At 42.2% G+C, this 24459-nt stretch overlaps 2 protein-coding genes and 1 non-coding gene across 3 annotated transcripts in view; 2 read left to right on the forward strand and 1 right to left on the reverse strand.

Moving 5' to 3' along the window:
• The window catches only part of LOC124617385, a 1108641-nt gene that overhangs the window by 863809 nt on the left and 220373 nt on the right, over window positions 1-24459 (reverse strand). The window lies entirely within an intron of this gene.
• On the forward strand, window positions 1355-4243 carry LOC124617401 (early endosome antigen 1-like). Its single transcript, XM_047145261.1, has 2 exons — window positions 1355-1476; window positions 3012-4243. Exon 2 carries the CDS (start codon window positions 3103-3105, stop codon window positions 3844-3846), a length of 744 nt encoding a protein of 247 aa, XP_047001217.1. The 5' UTR covers window positions 1355-1476; window positions 3012-3102; the 3' UTR covers window positions 3847-4243.
• On the forward strand, window positions 2559-2630 carry Trnap-ugg. Its single transcript has one exon. It is a non-coding gene; the product is annotated as a tRNA-Pro (tRNA).

Genomic DNA, 24459 nt, shown 5'->3' on the forward strand with positions numbered 1-24459 from the left:
TGATTACATGTGGAAATTGGCGAGTTAAACCCTAATGCACGAGGTGTGGTCTCTCAGACCGCACTAAAATTCTGGAACTCGCACTCTAAGATCAGTTCTGGCGGAATGCTTATAAACCCACAATGTTTTGTTGTCGGCTGCATTATCGCTTTTTTTTCTTTCTTTTTTGCTGTTGACATGTGTTACTGGCACGTGTTGTGGTCTCCTTCACGCGTCACCTGGTCTACGTATTTGTTTTGTTCATTATAGTACAAAATGTGTTCGCAGGAACGTGTCAGTTTTAACGGCTCCAAGTTTGATGAAATTGCTGGTCTGTTGGATGAAGGAAGATGTCAGTGATACAAATCAAGAAATGACGAAAGTGACGATGGTTTTACATAGCCATTAATGACATTTGTGCTAGCGGAGGAACATTCAGACGAAGAAATTCAGGACAGTTATAATGGGGCCTTTCTCTTTCTCCAATGAACGCCTTACAGTTTAGTTAAAATCAAATGTGTCTTGAGTAATGATAGAGAAAAATTTAGATTCCTGCATTGTGTCAGTTTTGCAGACTTACTGTTTGTGTCTATCGAGAATAGTTTTTGTAGGCAGGTTTAAACCCTAGTAATTAGTTTTATGTAAAAATTTACTTGCTAGAGAGATATCATGATTATTCAGAATGCAAAATAAAGTTCTCAAACCGTTCGTTTATGTGCACTGTTGAAAAAACCCCCACAAAACTATGTGATTTTGTGTGATAAAAAGTAAGAGTATTTAAACAGCACCTAAATAACTGTAAAAGTAAATGTTATATAGCTTAAATTAAAAATTTCAGATGAATTACGCCTTAAATCTCGGTTTAAACATAGAGAGACCCCACCTCGTAATGTACTTTACAGAAAAGTTATCTCGTGAGCTAAGGCATTAAACTGGCTTCACAGTCGACACTGTTCAGAAAAGAAAAAAAGAGTTAAGTTTTACGTCATTCAGTGACGGGCTATGAGATGAAATGTTATCATTCAGACAATTAAACATTGTATCAGTCCGAGCCGTTGAAAAGACCCTCCCCAGCTTCCATCATGTAGTCACTGCCTTTGGTAATACGCTATTAAGTTTAATGCAGAATCGTAATGCTGATTTAGAATGTTACCGGCTGAGCTATTCAGGCGCGACCTACGGAGAACCTGAAAAATTAACCTCTTCTTATCCGTCTTGTAAAAGGGTTGTCTGCGTAAGGTAAGGATCAATTATACAGTTTTAATCAGTCAGAAAACTTCAGTGCAGTGTACGCCCCGCGACAGTCATTGATTCGTTCTTCACAGATACTGATGGCCATACTTGGAGCTATTGTCATCTCTGGTACGTCGAAATAAGATCATTGCCCAGCTATGCAGTAAAACTGTGTATGGCGTAAGTCCGGATGTGCAGAACAGGATTTCTGTCAGTTATATTGCCCTGTTGGCCATATGAGTTTGTACTATTTAGCTTCGAAAGGTAACGATTATTTCTTTTAAGTATTTCGATTTGCGTGCGTTGTAGGGTCAATTAATCTCCTTTACTGTAAATATATTTGTATAAACAGCACAAATAGGGTAAGGTACATGTAATAGTAAACTCTTTGTCTAACAAAGTGTAAAGAATAAACAATCAGCATCGTACAGAAGCCACGTCACAATCTCGGTTGCTAGATTGTTTAATATTCATCCTTACTTCAAATTTTACTCTGTTGTAACAGAAGTTCATCCCACTCAAAGCTTTATTTATGAGGCTTTACAAGCCTATACTGGTACTTATTGTTCAGTCTTTTCTTGTTTTTCATATTCCTTTGTGCTAATAAGATTAGTCGGTTTCCTCCAATTAATTCACATGTTTATAAACAACTACTCATTTTGCAACTGCATACTTTATTAAGGTTTCGGAGGCCTGTTAGAGGCATCTTTATATTTCGCGTTTCTGTTTTATATAGTTGCTGTGATGTATGCGTCAATCCGTTTGTCTCACGAAAAGGTTTTCCTCTGCGGTGCACAACCCCATGAGGCTGTTTGCTAATCGGGGTGTCCTTCAGTTAGGCTTCAGCTGGTACAGCGGTTATCCGCCCCCACAGACAGCTGTAGCAGAATATCGCAAGGACGTACGTTTATGTAGAACGCTTTATGACTAAAATGCCCTGATTATGAAGGACCGTCAAATGTATGCTACTAGATAAAGCATCAGGTAATACAATTGAGAATGTTAATGTCTGTCTAAACTTTCTCCAATGCTTTTCTCGCCTTGTAAAAACAACGCCGCCCGTTTCGTCTGCTGAAGACAGGATTCGATTATTATTTTGTTTTTCTAATTCCAAGCGGATGTTCGAGAATGAATCGTGTTGTTAATCAAGATTAAAGATAACACAATCTGACATCTGCACATGAATGACTCATGTCGCCTTGAAATTTTACCTTCGCTGAGCAAAAGCGGTTAGATAAAAAGGATAATAATAATATAGATATACAATATCTATAAATTACTGAACCCAGGCGAAAACTTACTTACACTGTGTGTATATTGACGTAAAATAGTAGTACAACTCGTGTGGCTCAGTGGTCTAGGGGTATGATTCCTGCTTTGGGTGCAGGAGGTCCCGGGTTCAAATCCCGGCTGAGCCCTAAATTTTTAATATGCTATATTACTTCCACGACTGATTATTTCAGTAGAAAGAACAAAAGTTTCAAAATTTGGTTGCACAATATCGTGTATAGATATAGACTGTACTCTCACATAAATCCGTGCTACGATATTCGAAAAATATTTTCTGTGCTAAACAAGTTTAGCATCGTAATTCTATTTCCAAAGTAACTAAAGAACTACATAAGCAAAGAAGCGACTTCATGAAAAACAGCGTTTTCGAGTATTTGAATATCTGCAGTCCTATAACCGAACCAATATTTCCGTTGTTAGTTATTCCATTTTGTTACCAAAGTGTTCTCTTGTCGATCAGATCCATATCGACGTAAGAAACTAAAACTGTGTTTGTTTCCGTCCTGCAGGACTTGACTTCGATTTGTCGTAAAGAACGAGGCGCAGCTGTTGCGTACACTTTGTGAGACAAATGAAGGAAGAGAGAGTTTGCTTGTGTCCATGACCACAGTTGAACGGACACCGGGGAAAAAAATGCATAGAGCTAATGTCATGACTACGAATGAAGAAATAGTCGACTTGTCATCTATACTGGATGAAGTGTTCAAGAAACAAAATGAAGTTGAAAAACAAGTTGACATAGCAAGGCAGGATTTGGAAAAAGTGAAACTACAACATCAGAATGAGAAAAATGAATATGAGGGAGTACTTCGAAAGAGAAGAAATTCTGAGATGCAGCTAAATAATTTAAAAGAATCAATTGCTGATATAATGACGTCATTACAGAACCTGTATGAAAAAACTGAAAATATTTCATTTGCAACAGGTGACAAGCAGTTTCAGCAATCGAAAGCCAGCTTAATACTGTCACATGAAATGGTTCATCACAACAGATATTATCAGATAATGGAGAAATACGGTGATAACAAACTGTCGTCTGCTGCAAATATGTGTGATCAAACTGTGAGGAAGAAGAGAGATACTCTCTACACAAGGAAGAAACTACTAGAGAACAAAATTGCTGAGAACAGAAGGCAAATAAATATGAATTTGCAAACAGAAACAAAACTGAAAGAAGAAATACTAATATTAAAGAAACGGAACAACGCTTTGCTTATTCGCCTCCAGCGACAGTTACATGAAGCACAGTGCAGATGCAGCCAAGCAGAAGAAAGATTAAGTCGTTTGAAAATGACATTGCAAGAACAGAAACATGTCATTCAGAAGAATCAGATCCACAAATAAAAGTCTTTTCATGTGGTCTCAAGCTTGTGTTTCTCCTCTGCGAACAGCTCTTCAACAAAAATCAATAACAATACCTACACCGTTAGGAGTGACTAGATTTATTCATACATTTTTTCCATTAATGTTGTTGTCTTCAGTAAAATGTATTTCCTCACAACAGCTGCTGATGTAATAACAAGAGGATCCAGTGCTAATGATCTCCAGAATTTGTTTCTCATTCACTATGGAATCCGCAATAACGCACTAAACTGTTACTAGAGGGCCATAATTGATTCATAGGTTCCTGCACCCAGCAGTAACCACTATCTGTTCAAGTACATTTTTCTTAGGAGCGTATTGTACTTTGAATTTCTTTTAAAATTATGTATACTTAAAAAGGTTGTTACAGTTGCCATAAATAAGCTAAAAGGAAACTGAATTAAGAAAATTTTCGACATAGTCTCCTTTTAGACTTCATCCAACGCTGTTCTTATTTGTTGATCCCTTTTCTGTTGAATATGTAATTTAAATTCTTCTTGGGTGTTCACCTGGGTAAGATCACTGATATTGCACAAATTTTCATTTGTGAGACATGCCACCAAAAATTAATGCTTGTACCCAGCCAAAAACCCAAGAAGAATTTCAACTGAATTTTGTTGTATCAAATAAAATATGAAACACATTAACTGATAGATTTTACACATCCTGCAGGTCAAATTTGTGTTAGCTAATGCTATTATAAAGCTAACTGCATACACACTGTACCTTTGTTCAGATGTTAATTCTGTTTCCCTGCCAGTTTATTCATTTCCAGTTGTATTTTTAATTAATGCCAGTAATTTGTTGTTTTTGTTAATAAATAACACTGAAAAAAAGAAAGGGGTATGATTTCTGCTTTGGATGCAGGAGGTCGGATTCAAATCCCAGCTGAGTCCTTAATTTTTAATATGCTATATTACTTCCACGACTGGTTATTTCAGTAAAAAGAAAGCTTCAAAATTTGGGTGCGCAATATCGTGTATAGCAATAAATTGTACTCTCACACAAACGCGTGCTACGAAATTCGAAGAATATTTTCTGTGCTAAACAAGTTTAGCATCGTGATTCTAATTCCAAAGTAACTATTTATAAAAATGAACTACATAAGCAAGGAAGCCACTCCATGAATAACAGCGTTCTAGAGTATCTGAATATCTGCAGTCCTACAACCGAACCAATAATTTACGTTGCTTGTTACCAAATTGTTCTCTTGTCGATCAGATCAATACCGATGTAAGAAACTAAAAACTGCTTCCGTCCTGCAGGCCTTCGATTTGTCGCTGCTTCATTGGGTGGCAATACCGAGGAGACAAGTAGTCAGAACGCAGTCTCTAGGTCGCTATTTCAGCAAATCCCCATCTGTCCTCACAAGAATGAGCATACCTTGGAGATCAGATATGATTCTCTGCAGAACAGTCTCAAACGCGCACATGTCATCCTCGGATGATCAGTCACTGAGCTATCGGTAGATGTATCTTCAACTTCTCAATTGCTCTTTTAAATCTCTATTATTCTAAATTTTATACTGATTTTTTAGCCTCACATTTGGCCAGGGCAGGTTTAGAACTTCAATATCAAATGTTTTCCCATTTAGTATAACTGTATTTGGAATGTAAACTTTTCTATTAAGTCACCATCTAACTAGACTCAAGCTTCAACCAAGGCTTACCTTAACAACACTCAGTTTAATAGATGCCACATTTTTTGAAGCTGGAAGAATGCAGTAGGTCTAGTTCTTTCTGATTTCACAAAAGGCTTTTAAAGATATCAGATGTTCCCTTAAATGTAAATGAATTGTTCCTTCTTTTGATATTTAACACTGGGGTAGGATTCAGAAATTTATTTACTACAGAATAATATCTATGTAGTACTTACTTTAAAAGAAAAAAAAACGTTTTCCCGATCACTGGATTTAGATTTATTTTTAAAGTCGTTATCAAGAGCCCAAGGAAAGGCAGTTAATATCTGGACGGGAGGAGGGCGACGCCAAATGCGATGTCGCCTATGTGGAAAAATGTTTTCGAGCCTGTCCTGTATTCAAATTTGGATTCTTCTCTTAAATCCAAAACCTTCCTACGCTTGTACTTGAGAGAACATCAAGGAATATGATACTAGCATCAGGGGCCTAATGAGATCTGAATACTTAGTGGTCTAACTTGGTCATTCATCCAACAAAACAGTACATGTAGCTGCAGACTGGTTATTTCTCTCCGAAACAAAAACGCAGTGTAACTGTCTCAGTCGCATGGCCCAAAAATAGAGATATCAACGAGTGAGAAAGTATGTAGTCTTTCGAGAAAGTTTTGTCTATTTCTGTTCACACTATAAAAGCAGTAAGTCCGTGAGTAGAGGTAAATTGGAAATTGGTGGTAAGAGCCTATGAGACCAAACAGCTGAGGTCATCGGTCCCTAAGCTTATACACTACTTAATCTAACTTAAACTAAATTACGCTAAAGACAATACACACACCCATGCCCGAGGGACGGAGATGACTAGGTGTCGTGACTATGTGCCTAAGACCGTACGGCTACCCCGCGCGGCATGAGTAGAGGTCTCTCCACACATACAGATAACCGCAGTAATTACTGTTTTGAGGACAAGAGCGTACATCGATGAAGCTATGCGCAGTAATAATTATTTTGTGGTTAAAAGTTAATGGACAAAACAGTGTTATAATTTTCGTCTGTTAGCAATTCAGGCAATTTACACATTTGTAGGGGAGTAACACAATATTAGCTTCAGAATTCTGTTCCCTGTATAGTGTGTACACTGATGATCCAAAACATTATGCCCACTTACTTGGAAGCATGTTGGTCCACTTCTGGAACGCAGCTCAGCAGTGATTCTGCGTGCCATGGATTCGACAAGTACTTAACAGGTTTCCAGAGGTTTGTGGCAGCAGATGCCTACGCAAAGGTTACGCACTTCCCGTAATTTACGGATGTTTGGTTTGTGGGCGCGGAGCTGGTGCCCAATAGCGTCTCACTTGGGTTTCATCGGATTCCGATAAGCTGAATTTGATGGCCAAGACATCAGTGTGAGTTCGATACCATGCTCCTCAAACAACTGCAGCACAATTACGGCTTTGTGACAGAGACCATTATCCTTCTGGAAGATGCCATCGCTGTTGATCCGGGTTGGGGATTTTCTCTGCCTGGGGACTGGGTGTTTGTGTTGTCCTCATCATTTCATCATCGTCATTCGTTACAGTGTCTAGATTGAACTGTGAAAAAATTGGAACTGTGTAAAAATTGGAACTTTGTACGGGCGCTGATGACCGCGCAGTTGAGCGCCCCACAAACCAGACATCATCGCTGTTAAGGAAAACGTCATGAGCAAGGGGTTACAGTTGGTCTCTAAAAACGGTCACGTAGTCCACAGCTGTCATGGTGCCGTCGGTTACTGCCGTAGGTTCCATGGAAGCCCAGGTGAATGTCCCCTGTAAAATAATACAAATACTGCTCCCACCAGCCTGTGTCTGTGGCGCCGTACGTTTTGACCAGCCATTTGCCTGGATGACGGTGTACGAGGGGCGTTTGAAAAGTTCGGGCGAAGTCCGAGTGATGGCACCACCGGCGCGTATCGAGGTCATGTTTAGTTAGTAGCATCTTTGGAAAGAACGCACACCAAGTTACAGCCACATTGGACTATTTCTTTGTGTTTGGCGTTCGTGTGAATCAAGGAAGTCGGGTGATTGTCAAAAAATTGACGAAAAAGAATTTCGTGTGGTGATTAAACATTACTTTATGAAAGGCAAAATGCCTCAGTAGACTAAAGAGAAGCTTGATAAACATTACGGTGACTCCGCACCTTTGATTAGAACAGTTTATAAGTGGTTTCGAAATTTTCGGAGTGGCCATATGGACACAAGTGTTGCTGAACGTTCTGGTTGCCCTGTGGAGGTTATGACTCCAGAAATATTTGATAAAATCCATGATGTGGCGATGGATGACAGAAGAGTGAAGGTGTGTGAGATTGTTAGTGCTGTGGGCATCTCGAATGAACGTGTACATAATATTTTGCATAAACATTTTGATGAGGAAGCTATCCACAAGATGGGTTCCGCGATTGCTCACACCTGACCAAAAGTGGACTCGTGCGGAGTGTTGCAAGGATGGTTTGCAGCTGTTTAGGAAAAATCCGTAGGACTTTAAGCGTCGTTTCGTCACTGTGGATGAAACATGGATACATTACTATACTCCTGAGACCAAACAATAATCTAAACAATGGGTTACCAAGGGAGAATCTGCACCAAAAAAGGCGAAGACCAGTCCTTCGGGCGGAAAGGTTATGGCGACTATCTTTTGGGATCCGCAAGGGATAATCCTCAACGATTATCTGGAAAAGGGTAAAACAATTACAGGTGCATATTATTCATCGTTATTGGACCGTTTGAAAACGAGCTGCAAGAAAAACGCCGGCGATTGGACCGCAGAAAAGTCCTTTTCCTTCACGACAATGCACCAGCACACACCTCAGCAGTTGTGGTAGCAAAATTAATGGAAATAGGATTCCAACTCGTTTCACATCCCCCCCTATTCTCCAGAGTTGGCTCCCTCAGACTATTATTTGTTCCCCAATTTGAAGAAATGGCTGGTGGGACAAATATTTTATTCAAATGAGGAGGTGATTGCAGCAACTAATAGCTATAGTGCAGATTCGGAAGGGATCAACAAATTAGAACAGCGTTGGATGAAGTTTATAAGTCTAAAAGGAGACTATGTCGAAAAATCAAAAAGGTTTACCCCAAACATGTAAGTAGTTTTTATTTGTGCAAAGACTTTTCAAACGCCCCTCGTATCTCGACACGACCATCGACCTGATTTAACAGTTAACGGGATTCATGCGACCAGACGACGCTATTCCATTGATCCGCGGCCCAATCTCGATGATACCGCGCCCATTATAATCGTAATTGACGATTTGTTGGGTCAAATTGGGAACACGTAGGGGTCTTCTGCTGCGGAACACAATGTTCAACACTGTGCGCTGAACGGCGGGCTCCAAAACACTTGTGCCTACGCCAGCTCTGTAGTTGGTCGTCAGGTCTGCCACAGATCGCTGCCTATCCTGCTTTAGAGTGCGGGCAAGCCTCCGATCCCTCCTATGTTCTGTGATGAGGTGTGGACGCCCAGCATCTTGACGCCTATTCGTGGTTTCAATATTCTTCAACCACTTTCCATAGGTGGTCACGACAGTAGCACGCGAACAGCTAACCAGCTTCGCCTTTTCGGAGATGCTCTCTCCCAGGCACTCAGCCACAACATTGTGGAAGTCTCTCAAGTCGGATTTCCGCTTTATTCGTCTCTGCTCCACTCACACTCTTCTTCTACAGCGTCACGTGCCCTCAGCGTCACAAGGCAGCACACAACCTCGCTGTGGTCGTGGTCATAATGTTTTGGCTCATCAGTGTAGGTGTTCTTGACGTCTCCAAGACCCTTCTTACTGATTTGCTGTATAATCACACGTGCATCCTGTTTCTGTCGTACAAGCTGCTGTCTGACTTTCGCACTATTCCATAAAGCATACTAAAGGCTTTTTTGTATAGTAAAGACAGCCCACTGGTTGCAATGGATTTTATAGTCGAATTAACCATGGTTTCCACTCATAAACTAAGGGAGTCTTCATCAAAATTTATATTACCTGAATAAGGGGGATACAAAGTTAGTCATTAATAAGAAAAATACAAGGCAGTAATAATTAATATTCGTATATAAAGATGTACTTACATACATAAAAAGTAGAGCATAACAGCTCTCGTCATACAATTTTAACACCAAAAAGGCCACGTCACATAATAAAACATCATACTTAAAAGTTTTACTGCCATTTCTAGCTAAAAATTAAAGATTTCCGCTAAGGGCTGCTTGTGTATACTGAAACAGGTGGCATCAGACTGTGTGGCGCATGCGCCGGCTATACTACGATGTGGACACGAGGTGTCACGCCATCTAGTGATGAAAATTGGTAACATCTGCTTTACGTGATAGAAAGGTTACAGCAGTTTGTATAGCAGATGTGCCTACAACTTTTAAACATTTTATAGTACGAAGATATAATTTAAAAGCACTAAGAAATTATGAAAATTATTTTTCAGTAAGTTGTTACAGTAAAACACAGTAAGTGATTAAACTGCAATAAGAGTATGGGGAGGAAAACAACATTTCAGAAAAAACATGAGGAAAAATTGACATAGATGAAAAATATCTTTTAAGGATCCTTCAGTAAAGGTTTGAAGCCATTGAAAAAATTCTTGTTACGTAATTGTAACTGTTCATTAAGAATAAGGTTATCATTGAGAGAGAAGTGTTTGAATATTTCCATTTCCTCAAGAACATCAAGTCTACGCCCTTTTTTCTCTGTGGGCAGAATTTTATTTTCATTAATTTCCTTAGGATTGTGGCCTGTGATCAGCAAATGATCAGCGAAAGAAGAATTATGAATTTTAGTGCCTGTTTTCCCCAATAGATGCTCTTTATATCTGACTGAAAAAGCTCGCCCTGTTTGTCCTATATAATATGAAGGACATGTGTCGCAAATCATTTTACAGACTCCTGAATGTAACAAAGGGGAACCTACTGATTTTAAATTGTGAAGGAGATTGGTTTTCAGGTTATTATTAGTGGAGAATGTAACATTGCAGTTATATCTGTTTTTAAGGAGGCGCTGGATTCTGTAAGAGGTAGGCCCTAAAAACGGAATGCAAAATTTTTCATTTCTTGCCGTTCGGTATTGGAGGAACCGAGAGTAGTAACCCTGTTAGTTTTCTGCTTAAAGATATGATCTACTATAGTGGGTTCGTATCCATTATTAACTGCGATAGTTTTAATCAAATTTATCTCAGCATTGAGGTTTTCAACAGATAAGGGCGTAGAAACAGCTCTGTGTATGCAGGAATGAAAAAAGGCATTTTTGTGAGATGTAGGTGTGCAGAACTAGCTGGTACGATTTGATATGTGCAAGTTTCTTTTCGGTAAATGTTGAAAGAAATGTTATTGTCGATTAAAGTTAAATCCAGATAATTTAATTGACGGTGTTCGTTTTCTAGTTCAACTGTAAAACTGACTTTCTCGCGAAGTTCATTGAAGATCTATATTGTCTATGCCGTTAATAGGTCCTTTGTTAAGAATTAAAATGTCATCAACGTATCGGGAATATGAAAGGATGCCTAAGGTTGCAGCTGAGAAATTTTTGAAAACTTTTTCTTCTAAGGAGTTAATGAAGATGTCTGCAAGGATACCAGCTAGTGGGTTACCCATGGCTAGACCATCAGGTTGGTGATACAGTTGTCCATTAAATTCAAAATAATTATATTTCACTACAATTTGAATGAGAGTTATGTAATCGGTAACTACTAAAGGCTACTTTAGAACACTCCGTCCGTTGAAATGTTCATTTCATGGGCAGACTGCTGTTTGCGTATCACATACATTAAAAATAATGTTCGGTGTAAAATAAGTAAATCTAGCAAGGCTTAAATATATTTACAAGTATAGAGCGCAACGTTTAATTTACCGATGTAACGTTCTTTAATGTTAAAACGAATCAGCGTATATTTGACAAATTAACTGTATGACTAACCATAAACAGCAGGCAAATTGTGACGACTGTTTGTAACACAACTTTAATTGACTTCCCAGTGTTGCGGAGTTATTCCGCAGAAAATATCAAAAAATATATTTCATTAACGACGGCAGAAAGTTGTAACTCACGGAAAGTATAAAGACTAGGACAGGCAATGTAGTACTTAAGTGATGGTCAACCGCTGCCTTCTTAATCAATGGAATCTAAATTACGAGAGCTGATTTCTGCAGCCGAAAATTCAGGCCAGAGGCAAACCTATAGTCAGATGTCTGACATAGGGCCCAGTTAAAATTGTTTACAATACGTTAATGTCTAGGCCTACGGGTAATGCACGTATGGTTGCGGGTCTCATTAATTATCTCGCCTTTACAGACCTAAAGCCATGAGAAACAGAGAACAAGTCGCTTGTCCCGGCAATGTAGTTGGCAGTGATACGTGTTCCTCGCACGATGAATGGTTAACGGCAGTTAATTCAGTTAACTTTGAAATTGCAGTCATATTTGTGGAGACAAAAGCGGACTACGAAAATTTGGGCTAGAAAATGATCGTCTGTGGTACTGGTGTTCGTACAAAGGCGGGAAACGACGGCTGAGTGACGCGCGCTCCATCTGGCCGCGACGCGGCGAAACCCGGAGTGAAAACAGGGACCAGACGCCGCGCCGTTCAGCTCACGTCAGAGCGCCGCCTGCGAAAAGCCGTGGAGCACGCAACAGGTTGCACGCCAAAGACACACCTCAATAACGCCGTGGTTTGCCAACTTACTTCTCGCCAGGCAATCTGTCGATAACCCACAGTGATCAAGCCACAACCTACGAAGTTGGCTCAATAAACAAGTTGCAAAACGAGGTATCGCCTGTGGATATTGTTGTAGTTTTCACCCTGAAGACTGGTTTGATGCAGTATTACACACTCGTCTATCCATCTCTGCATACCCACATCCACGCGAACATGCTTGCTATTGTCAAACCTTGGTGTCCCTCTACTATTTTTACCCCCTGCACTTCCCGTCGTTACTAAACTGATGCCCGGGAATGTGTACTACTAACCGATCCATTTTTAGTCAGATTTTCCATGAACTTTTCCCTGATTCGAATCAGGTTTTCATCAGTAGTTATCCGATTTGCACATCTGATTATCGTCTCCTCCTGTAGCTCCACATTTTAAAAGCTTCTATTCTCTTCTTGTCTGAGTATATCTTTCACTTTTCGCGTCAGTACAAGATTACACTTTTCACAAATACTAACAGAAAATACTTTCACACACATTTATATTTTGTGTTAAAATTTTATCTTTTTCAGAAACACTTTTCTAGTTGTTGCCAGTCTGCATTGAATGCTTATACTTCCGCGATCGTCAGTTCTTGTGCTGCCCCAATGGCAAAACGCGTCCACTTCTTCTAGTGTCTCGCTTCCTACACAGTTTACCTCGCTTCATGTGGACTTATAAACCAGTCGTCTCATCATAAGATGTGAGTGAGAATTAAAAATAGGGACTACAGCTAACATTATTTTTATATACACTGAAGCGACGAAAGTCAAGGGATAGCGAAGTGCACATGTGTAGACTGCGGTAGTATCGTGTACACGTGGTATACAAGGGCAGTGTATTGGCGGAGCTATCATCTGTGTACCCAGATGATTAATGTGAAGAGGTTTCCGACGTGATTATGGTCGCACGACGGGAATTAACAGAATTTGAACGCGGAATGGTGGTTGGAGCTAGACGCTTGGGATATTCCATTTCGGAAATTGTTAGCGAATTCAATATTCATAGATCCATAGCGTCAAGGGTGTACCGAGAATACCACATTTAACGCATTAACTCTTACAACGGAAAAACACAGCGAGCGACAGCCTCCACTTAACGACCGAGAGCAGCGGCGTTTGCGTAGAATTGTCAGTGCTAACAAACAAGCAGAATTACGTGAAATAATCGTAGAAACCGATTTGGCACATACTACGAATGTATCCATTAAAATTATGCCGCAAAATTTGCGTTAATGAGCTACAGCGGCAGACGACCGTTGCGAATGCCTTTACTAACAGCATCGCCTACAGCGCCTCTCCAGGGCTCGTAACCATATCGATTTTACCCTAGACACCTGGAAAACCGTGGCCTAGGGAGATGAGTCGCTATTTCAGGTGTTAAGAGCTGACGGTAGGGGTCGAGTGTGACGCAGACCGCACGAAGCCATGGACTCGAGTTGTCAGGAAAGAACTCTGCAAGCTGCTGGTGGCTCCATAATGGTGTGGACTGTGTTTACATGAACTGGAATTGTGCTCTGGTACAACTAAACCGAAAACTGACTGGCAATATGGGTATTTTCGGCCACTGGGAGACCATTTGCAGTCGTTTAACGATGGAATTTTTATAGATGATAATGCTCCACGTCACCAGGCCACAATTGTTAGCGGCTGCTTTGGAGATCATTTTGGACAAATTATTCGCCACCCAGATCGCCCGACATGAATCTCACCGAACATTTACGGGACATTATTGACAGGTCAGTTCGTTCACAGAATCCTGCACCGTCAACACTTTCGCAATTATGGACGGCTATTTGGGCAGCATGGCTCAATATTTTTGCAGTGGACTTTCAACGACTTGTTGAGAGCAGGACACGTCAAATTGCTTAAGTATGCCGCGCAAAAGGAGGCCAGACACGATGTTAGGAGGTATCCCATGATTTTCGTCACCTCAGTACATATTATAACAACCTAGATGATAGTTCAATAATTTTACTTTTGGAGGAGGTCGAGCGCTTACAACAACACACACAGAGGTTATTGGGTCAATTTAGCTAAGCTCTTTATTACAGAATACTTGACTTGTATGCAGTCCATGTCCACGTAAATGACAATATATATATTGCTGTCGAGAACACAATGATAATTATTTATTGCTTTGAGTACCAATGAACGATAGTCAAATAACGCATTCCTTTAACTATTAACTTTGGTACACAGTTGTGACTAATCATACTAGCTCGCTCCTGGATGATGCTCCAGTCAAATTGGGCTATTAATGAGAGGATCTGACGTAAGTGGACTTCCCGCAGCAGCGGCGTATCGAACATCTTGAGGGCGCGTCTTCATCGAGGTCTCTCATTCGTGGCTGCGTCCGGCAGTGACTGTCTTGTGGTTCCGTCGTGAGGTACCAATTTTACTATGGGACACCTCTCTTTGAACGACGCCTCGATTACTCATGGCAGACACACTTAAACGTAATACGTTGTGATAATGCTGACCAACATAGTGCTGTGGTAATCATGAAGCATGTTTGCCTCCATAGCTGAGCGGTCAGCGCAGCTTAATGCCATGCTAGGACCCTAGGTTCGATTCTAGGCCAGGTCAGAGATTTTATCACCACGGGGCTGGGTGTTGTGTTGTCTTCAACATCATGATCATCGTCATACCATCATCACTGGCGTTCAGGTCGCCGAAGTGGCGTCAACTAAAACGACTTGCATCAGGCGACCAGTCTATTCGTCGAAAGGCCCTAGCCACACGACATTTCAGTTCATTTCGTTTCCAGATATGAGGCTCCAGCCTGACTAGGCATGGAGTCCTACTGAACTTGGATTTTTTTTTTGACATAGACGTGTATGTGATTCATTGCAGTTTCAACTCTATGTTCGTCTATCGTAGCAGCTAGCGAATGTTGGTGTGCCTGTGTCACGCCACTCCATGACCAGGTGCTTTCGCTAGGTGAGAGGTCTGGAGAATGTGGTGGCCAGGACAACAGTCGATCACACTCACTGTCGAGGTAGGTCATGATAGGACGAACACTATGTGGTCTGGCGTTACTTGTTGAAAGATACTGTATTGGAGATCTCGAAGATAGGACACAGCCACTTAGATTAACACATCAACAATGTAATATTTTCAATCCAAATTATTGGCTGTGGCAATAAAAGCTGATCGCGTTTTTTTAACTAGTCCACCTGATAAAATTACACGAGGTACTGGGTCCTTATGCCGTTGATGAAAGCAATCTGGCAATGTTAGTTCTCGACGACATGGTGCCACTGTGTCCAGTGTTGCGAACTATTGTCGGGGCGCTTCTCTCGGATCCCATGACAGTGGAAGCCAGATCTGTGGTCACCATGATGACAGTGTGGTGCTCCTGATGTCGTCGCATTGTGTGTGTAGATACTTATCTTGTTGCAAACAATCCCATTTCGTGACTCAAGGTACGTGTCAGAGCTGTACGATCTGGCACAGCCGAGTGAGCACTATGGCGGTCATCTAGGGTGCAAGTCGCACGGGACCACTTGGTGACCTCCTGACCCCATTGGTTCCATACTCGCCTTACAGTTTTTGAGTCCCCACCAACGCAAGCAGCAATATTGAGGTATGATAAACAGCAGTCTCGACAGACCACAGTCCTGCTGCTGTCGAATTCTGACATACACTACGTGATCAAAAGTATCCGGACACCTGGCTGAAAATGACTTACAAGTTCGTGGCGCCCTCTACCGGTAATGCTGGAATTCAATATGGTGTTGGCTCACCCTTAGCCTTGATGACAGCTTCCACTCTCGCAGGCATACGATCAATCAGGTGCTGGAAGGTTTCTTGGGGAATGGCAGCCCAATCTGTCTACTTCGGTCGGTGAGGCCTGGCACGAAGTCGGCGTTCCAAAACGTCTCAAAGGTGTTGTATACGATTCAGGTCAGGACTCTGTGCAGGCCAGTCAGTTACATGAATGTTATTGTCCTGTAACAATTCCGCCAAAGGCCGTGCATTATGAACAAGTTGAAAGATGAAATCGCCATCCCCGAATTGGTCTTCAACAGTGGGAAGCAAGAAGGTGCTTTAAAACATTAATGTAAGCCTGTGATATGACAGTGCCGCGCAAAACAGCAAGGGGTGCAAGACCCCTCCATGAAAAACACGACCACAACGTAACAACCGCCAACGAATTTTACTTTTGACACTACACACGCTGCCAGATGACGTTCACCGGGCATTCGCCATACTCACACCCTGCCATCGGATAGTCACATTGTGTACCGTGATACGACACTCCACACAACGTTTTTCCGCTGTTCGATCGTCCTATGTTTACGCTCGGTACACTAAGCGAGGCGTCGTTTGGCATTTACCAGCGTGATGTGTGGCTTATGAGCAGCCGCTCGACCATGAAATTCAAGTTTTCTCACCCCCCGCCTAACTGTCATAGCACTTGCAGTGGATCCTGATGTAGTTTGGAATTCCTGTGTGATGGTCTGGAAAGGTGTCTGCCTATTACACACATGACGACCCTCTACCAACTATCGGCGGTTTCTGTCAGTCAACATATGAGGTCGGCCTGTACGCTTTTTGTGCTGCACGTGTCCCTTCACGTTTCCACTCCACTATCACGTCGGACACAGTGGACCTAGGGATGTTTAGGAGTGTGGAAATCTCGCATACAGACGTATGAGACAAGTGACACCCATTCACCTGATCACGTTCGAAGTCTGTGAGCACCGCGAAGTACCCCGTTCTGTTCTCTCACGATGTCTAATGACTACTGAGGTCGCTGATATGGAGAACCTGGCCATAGATGGCAGCTCAATGCACCTAATATGAAAAACGTATTTTTTGGGGGGGGTGCCCGGATACTTTTCATCACATGGTGTATAGTGGCAGACGTTTTTCTTTCTTATACATGTGTAACACAATCTTCTCTCTGACATAGACCATTCGAATGCCATTTGTGGATGAGATACCCACTGAGTGATCTTTCGTTTTATGCTGAATGTAGATGACACTACTTCTACCTACTACGTACGGTTGCACGGAAATGCTTCTCATATATCTACGCAAATCTTATGCTCGCCGCATGTTGACTTCGTGATGTTGCTATTTTAGAGACTATTAGTGTAATAAAACTTATTTACATGTCACTGTGTTGTCTCCAAAATAGCCTACCTGAAGTTGTGATTAAAAAGTGAAGCGCATATGCTGTACACATGCACAACTTCGACGGGTATGTAAGTCAAGAGAATTGCAATTTTCTATGCCATGCGGAACTGCCACCAGATGCACTCGTGTTGTTCATGTTTATTGTTCTTACTAGGCTTGGTGGCGTATATAAGGCTGTTAACAGTGTCAGATGTTGAGTGATCACTGTGAGGGCAGCGCTATCAGCACTTGATAGAGTCGAAAGGGTTCTCACAGTGGGTCTCTACTTGGTTGGCTCGTTGAATCGTGCAGTCTCCAGACTTGTCGATCATTAGGATGTGAAAGTGATCTGATGTTGGACTGCATGGGAACGTGAGGTCAAGTATACTCGTCGTCAATGTCCCCGTCGACCACGCCTCGCCACCACAATGGGAAATCACAGTATTGTGCACGATGCATCACATAATCCCTTCACATCTGCTCATGCCATCCGAGCACAAGTAATGGACTCCTGCATCATTCTGCATATTCCCAAACCGTTGGTCGGAGACTTACAGCAGCTGGACCAGGGAATTGTCGTCCCATGCATTGGCTGTCGTTATCACAGCAACACAAATGGCTGTGTTTGGAGTGGTGCCGTGACTGGGCACGACGGGCCTCTGTTCAGTAGCGTCGCATTCTGTTTAGCGATGAATCTTGGTTCTGCACTACCCTCAGTGACCGTCGGCGGCGGATATGCTGGCGACTTGGGGAGAGGCCCCATTCTTCCAATTTTATGGAGAGCCACAGAGGTGTTACTCTCGGCGTCTCGGCTTGTAGTGATTGAGGGAACTACGACGGAACAACAATACACTACGGATATGCTGCATCCTCATATGTCACCTCTCTTCCGACGGTTTCATGGAGCCAGTTTTCGACAGGACAATGCCCGTTTATCCATACATATGTTGCTATGAACTCACTGTTTGATGTATTTATACAGACTGAAGCAACGAATTAAAATTTGTACCAAGGCCAGGATTCAGACCTGTGTCTCCTGCTCACGTCAATGGGTGATGTTGAACTATTTCCGTGGCCTGTAAGATTCCTATATCTGACCCCGATAGCAAATGTGTGGGAGCAGCTCTGATGTCAAATCTGTCCCACTGCCAATATCCAGGATCGCAAAGACGATTTACAACAGTTGTTATGTACAACGGGCAACGGCTTTGCCACAGTGGATACACCGGTTCCCGCGAGATCACCGAAGTTAAGCGCTGTCGGGCGTGGCCGCCACTTGAATGGGAGGCCATCCGGGCCGCTATGCTCTGTTGCCATTTTTCGGGGTGAACTCAGCCTCGTGCTGCCAATTGAAGAGCTACTCGACCGAATAGTAGCGGCTCCGGTCAAAGAAAACCACCATACCGACCGGAAGAGCGGTGTGCTGACTACACGCCCCTCCTATCCGCTTCTACAACTGAGGATGACGCGGCGGTCGGATGGTCCCGATGGGCCACTTGTGCCTGATGACGGAGTGCTTTTGTGTACAACGGCTTCATGGTGCTATTCCAAACGGAATCATGGCATGCATCCAAGCCAGAAGGGATGTGACATCATACTGATAAGTGGGCTGATACTGCCAATTTCTTCGTAAATGTGACTTCATTCTGTAATCAGTGAAATCACACACTTCTCAACCCGTTAAGTTACATTTCGCTTTCTTCTCTTCTTCTGAGTGCTTGACTCTTTCGTTAGATAATGAATAACATGGACAGTAATGGCTTTACCGCACTTTCGTGGCACATACCCGACATTATTGCTGTATTTAAGGATGACTAAACGTCGAGGACAGCGAATACATTGCCTAATAAGAAATCCTCAGTCTAGTTGTAAAAATAACGTGATCTCACGTGGACATAATCCGTAGCTGTCTGCAGTGCGGTAGCGAACTGACAGCCCTGTACAATCTACAAACGCGGTTGCAAACTGTATCACATTCGACTGTAAACCAGCTCATTATCGGTTGATTATGCTACTGACACCGAGCACTTGAAACGGTCGCAGCTGATAAATATCTGGTAGTTAAGTGTCGGAAACAGTTCAAAGTGAAAAGATCACATAAAATTAGGTGTGGGAAACGCAGACTCCAGACTGGGATTGATTAGAAAAATCCAAAGTAATTTTAATTCACCCACGAAAGATGCAGATAACGGTGACATTGTCCCGCCATCAATCTGAAACCCTCATTGGGTAGGTTTACTAGAAGGAGCTCCAAGGAAACACACTGAGCTTTAATGGTCTCGTTTAAACAACGTGAGATCATTGAACTCCAGTGTCAGACGCTTGAAGACGGGCGTGCTATGTCGCAGAGAGGTTTACTGTTAAAACTACATGTGTTTAGGTTTCAAGAATAGTCTGTCAAAATACTGTTTACTCCCACATACGTGGCGAAATGACCCATCTGTAAAACGAGTAAAGCGAGACATATTAAAGCTCATATGATGGTTTAGCGACAGTCGTTCTCCCCCTCCCAATTCGCGAATGGAACAGGAAAAGGGGAGAAATTGTAGTGGTCCTGAAGTACTTTCCGCTACATCCCGTAAAGCAGTTAGTGGAGGATAAACGCAGATGGATATGTGGAACGCAGACAGAGGTAGACTGGTTGGAAAGGTTCCGGAATTAATATTTCACTACGCAGCAGAGCGTGAGTTGCTTTGAAATTTACTGGTAGATTAAATCTAGGTGCCACTGCAGCACTCAACCCGATACCTTGTTTTTCACAGTCATCCGTCTTCTGACTTGTTTGACGCAGACCGCCACGAATTTCTGCCAACCTTTTCACCTCGGAGTAGCAGTTGCACTCTACGTCCTCGAGTATTTGCTGGATATATTGCAGTCTCTGTCTTCCTCTACAGTTTTTACCATCTACTGTTCGTCGTTGATGTCTTAACACATGTCCTATCATTCCGTCCCTTCTTCCTGTCGGTGCTGCGCGGAGTAGCCGCGCGATCTAGGGCGCCTTGCCACTGTTTGCGAGGCTCCCCCCGTCGGAGGTTCGAGTCCTCCCTCGGGCATGCGTGTGTGTGTTTTCCTTAGGGTAAGTTAGTTTAAGTTATATTAAGTAGTGTGTAAGCCTAGGGACCGATGACCTCGGCAGTTTGGTCCCATAGGAACTTACCACACCACCACACCGTTCTTGACGATGTTTTCGATCTATTCCTTTCTTCGCCAATTCTGCGGAAAATCTCATCATTCCTCACCTTATCACTCAGTCCACCTCATTTTCAACGTTCTGCTGTAGCAAAACACCTCAAATTTTTCGATTCTCTTTTGTTCTGGGTTTCCCACAGTCCATGTTTCACTACCGTACAATGCTGTGCTCCAAACGTACTAGTCAGAAATTTCTTAATCAAATTAAAGCCTGTGTTTGATGCTCGTACACTTCTCTTAGCCAGGAATTCCTTTTTTGCCACTGTTAGTCTGCTTTTTATGTCCTCCTTGCTGCTTCCGTCAAAGGTTATTTTGCTTCCTAGGAAGCAGAATTCATTAACTTATACTCCGTGATCCCCAGTTTTGATGCTGAGTTTCACGCTATTCTCATTTTTGCTAATTTTCAGTACTTTCGTCTTTCTTCAGTTTACTCTCTGTCTATATTCTGCTTAGGCTGTTCATCCTGTTCAACAAACCCTGTAATTCTTCTTCATTTCCACTGAGGATATCAATGTCATCAGAAAAACTCATTATTGATATTCTTTCACTGTCAATTTTAATTCCGTTCTTGAATCTTTCTTTTATTTGCGTTATTGCTTCTTTGATGTATAGATTGAACAGAAGGGGCGAAAGATGATATCGCTGTCTTACATCCATTTGAATCAGAGCTCATCGTTCTCGGTCTTCCAGTCTTATTGTTCCCTCTTGGTACTAAATGAACTATTCAGGCACCAATCGCAACCCATTTACACAAATTTACCTCGACCGTCACATCTCTTCCAGTTTTCAGATCCATCTCGTGGCAGTGATATACTGTCTCTGGTCTGCAGAAATCAGTCACAGAAGGACAAAAGACAGTAAGGAGACGAGCGAGAAATAACTTAACCACACGTTATGGGATTCTTTCCTGAATGAATCTTTCACTCAGCATCGCAGTGCATCCAGAAGATAAACTGCCTAACATTAGGATGTTGGTCCACGTTTGGACCGCAATAGAGGAGCGATTCTGCGTGGCATGGTTTCGATAAGGCCTTGGTAGATTTCTGCTCCAGTCTTCATGATTAATTATGTAATTAGCGCCGATATTTGCTTTAGTTTCCCACCCAAAATAAGTAAAGTACACTAACCTAACCTTCCTCTCCTGCATCTGGACAGTTTCCCTGTGTTGAGGGACACACTCTGACTTTCTGCCCAGAAGGACTGGTGTTCTAATCCCAGGAAGGGCACTGTAATTTTGAATTTCCCGCCAATACTGGGCTGTGAGGGGGGGGGGGACACAGCAAAGCCTTTGGAGAAAGAAATTATCGCCATTTTTGAAATTCCCGTCATTTTTTAATTTCCTGCTAAAATTTGCAATTCAAGATAACAAGTCAGTTGGGTGGGGGGGACGAGAGGAGGAGGGTAGGGGGGTTGGAAGGGACTCACATGCCGGCTGGCGAAAACCCATGACGTCATCTGGGGACGGGGGTATAGGGCAATTAATTAATCAATTTAAATAATTTGAATATCAAATTGATATCAAAAGTGCACCAGTACCGCCATCATCCGACTACTTACGAACAGCCGAACTGCATCGTCGTCACCGAGTTGCTGGTACCCAGATGCCGGGCCAAACAGTTTGTCCTTGTCAAGGTCGCCTTCTTCACTAGCCGACCGGTGTGGCCGAGCGGTTCTAGGAGCTTCAGTCTGGAACCGCGCGACCGCTACGGTCGCAGGTTCGAATCCTGCCTCGGGTATGGATGTGTGTGATGTCCTTAGGTTAGTTAGGTTTAAGTAGTTCTAAGTCTAGGGGACTCATAACCTCAGATGTTAAGTTCCATAGTGCTTCTAAGTTCTAGGGGACTGATGACCTCAGATGTTAAGTCCCATAGTGCTCAGAGCCATTTGAACCATTTGAGATTTCGTCATTGAATTTCCCCCATTTGCGGCATGTATTGCCACCAGAGCGATGCCCCATTCGTCGAAGCTCTGCTTACATATTTTCCTTACCGCGTCACGTGCTCGCAACGCCATTAGACGATGTTCTCCCTCGCGGTGGGCTACGGTCATAGTATTTTGGCTCATCAGTTTACATGAACCTTCCACTCTTCGTATTTAATAGAAGGAAATTGTAATGAAAGATCCACCAACAGAAAAACCGCTCCGTCTCCATCGTTGTACCCGACTAGTGACCACCATTGTACCTGCGGATCAAGTAAGTAATAGTTGTGGCGGGGAGTATCTGATGTCGTCCATCTCAAAGACAATAACTGCAAAAATTATTTAAAAATATAACCAGTCATTACCAATTTATTAGCCTCTAATATTTAGTACGTCGTCATCGTCTTCATAATCATCATCGGTCATTTGACAAGCGCTGTTGGATAACAGCCTTCTCTAGACTTTTCCGCGCACCTCGGGTCCCAACATTACGCATCCATGTTGATCGCGCATATTTTTTAATGCCATCTACTCATCTTCCATATGGTCGTGGTGCAAGTGTTCCCTTATCTCTTGCAGCAGAGCAAAAAAACCTTGGTCCATCTACCATCCGTTCGCCATCATACGCCTATCTGCATTTCATCTTCACGAGACTCGTAATTACATCTTCGACCCCAGTCTGTTACCTCATCCATTTCTTTTTTTCTTCTGCCTCTCCTAATATTTCCCAATATTCACCTCTTCAGTGCATGTCGGAAAATTGGAAATTTGTGGTAAAGTCTTATAGGACCAAACTGCTGAGGTCATCGGTCCCTAAGGTTACACACTACTTAATCTAACTTAAAATAAGCTAAGGACGACACACATCCATGCCCGAGGGAGGATTCGAACCTCCGACGGGGGAAGAATGCATGTCGAACAACCATTAGTTTTTGAATGGTTTCCGTATTAAATGCCCGTGTCTCTCGTCAGTCAGTCAAAACTGGAACTCCTCAACGACTGTAAACTTTTAATTTCAAATTAGTTGCTAGTTTAGCTTTTAAATTTGATATTGTTTACCAGATGCACTTCAGAACCATTTCCTCTTATCTTGTCATCACATGTCATCGTTAATAATTTCTATGAACAACTTCCTTGAATTGGAAAATCACCATGAAACTGCCCTAACACAATTTTCAGCGTGCCGAGAAACAACCACAAAGAAAACATTTTAGGGAAGCAACTGATAGTAGCCGCCAACAGCTAGGAAAATGCCTTAGGAATACCGATTCCATTTGCTACAATTTGCAAGTATGAAGTTCATTTTCGAGTATGTTACCTACGGAAATAAAAGTGAATAACTGACAGAAACATGACTTACGAGATACATAGACTGATAGCAAAGCGGATGGAAAAATTAGCAGCACCAACTCTGTCACTGGCTCAATATTTCTTGTACCATCTGAGTTTTGTTTTTGAACTCGAAATAAATATTTCCCTTTTGTTATACTTCGTTTATTCATTATGCTCAACTAAGGAGCGCGTTTATACATATTTAGCACATTTTTCATAAGTCTCCCCCCCCCCTCCTCCCCTCCTAGTACCACATCAGTCTTTCAGTGTGTTTCGGTGTACTTTCCTCTGTTTATCCTGACTTTTTTAGGGTATCCTGAATTTTTTAGGGTACGCTTCCCAACAAATTTGAGTTCGTGAATTAGCCTTCCAGTTTTCGGTCTAGCTTGAATGATTTTCCTCATCAATGCAAATTTGTTTGGGTCTTCGTTAAATTCTGTTAGCCAGGTTTGGATTTTCATCGACAAGACTATGTTTAGAATTTCCTTTGCCAGACTGTTGTTGACCATTCTATTTATCTGACTATAAAACTGTAAACGCCATTTACTGTTGGCATCTGTGACATTTTCTGTCACTTGATAGAGCTCTTTATGTACTGCGTACAGTAAGGAAACAGTTCAGAGATCATTGATTGCATCGGCATGATGACGCATCGTGACAAAAACCAACATCTGTGAG

This window comes from Schistocerca americana, chromosome 1, assembly GCF_021461395.2.
Source record: "Schistocerca americana isolate TAMUIC-IGC-003095 chromosome 1, iqSchAmer2.1, whole genome shotgun sequence".
NCBI classification, from domain to species: domain Eukaryota; kingdom Metazoa; phylum Arthropoda; class Insecta; order Orthoptera; family Acrididae; genus Schistocerca; species Schistocerca americana.

Excerpts from the sequence above, each read along its gene's own strand:
- LOC124617401 (XM_047145261.1), top strand. The coding sequence starts at position 3,103 with ATGACCACAGTTGAACGGACACCGGGGAAAAAAATGCATAGAGCTAAT.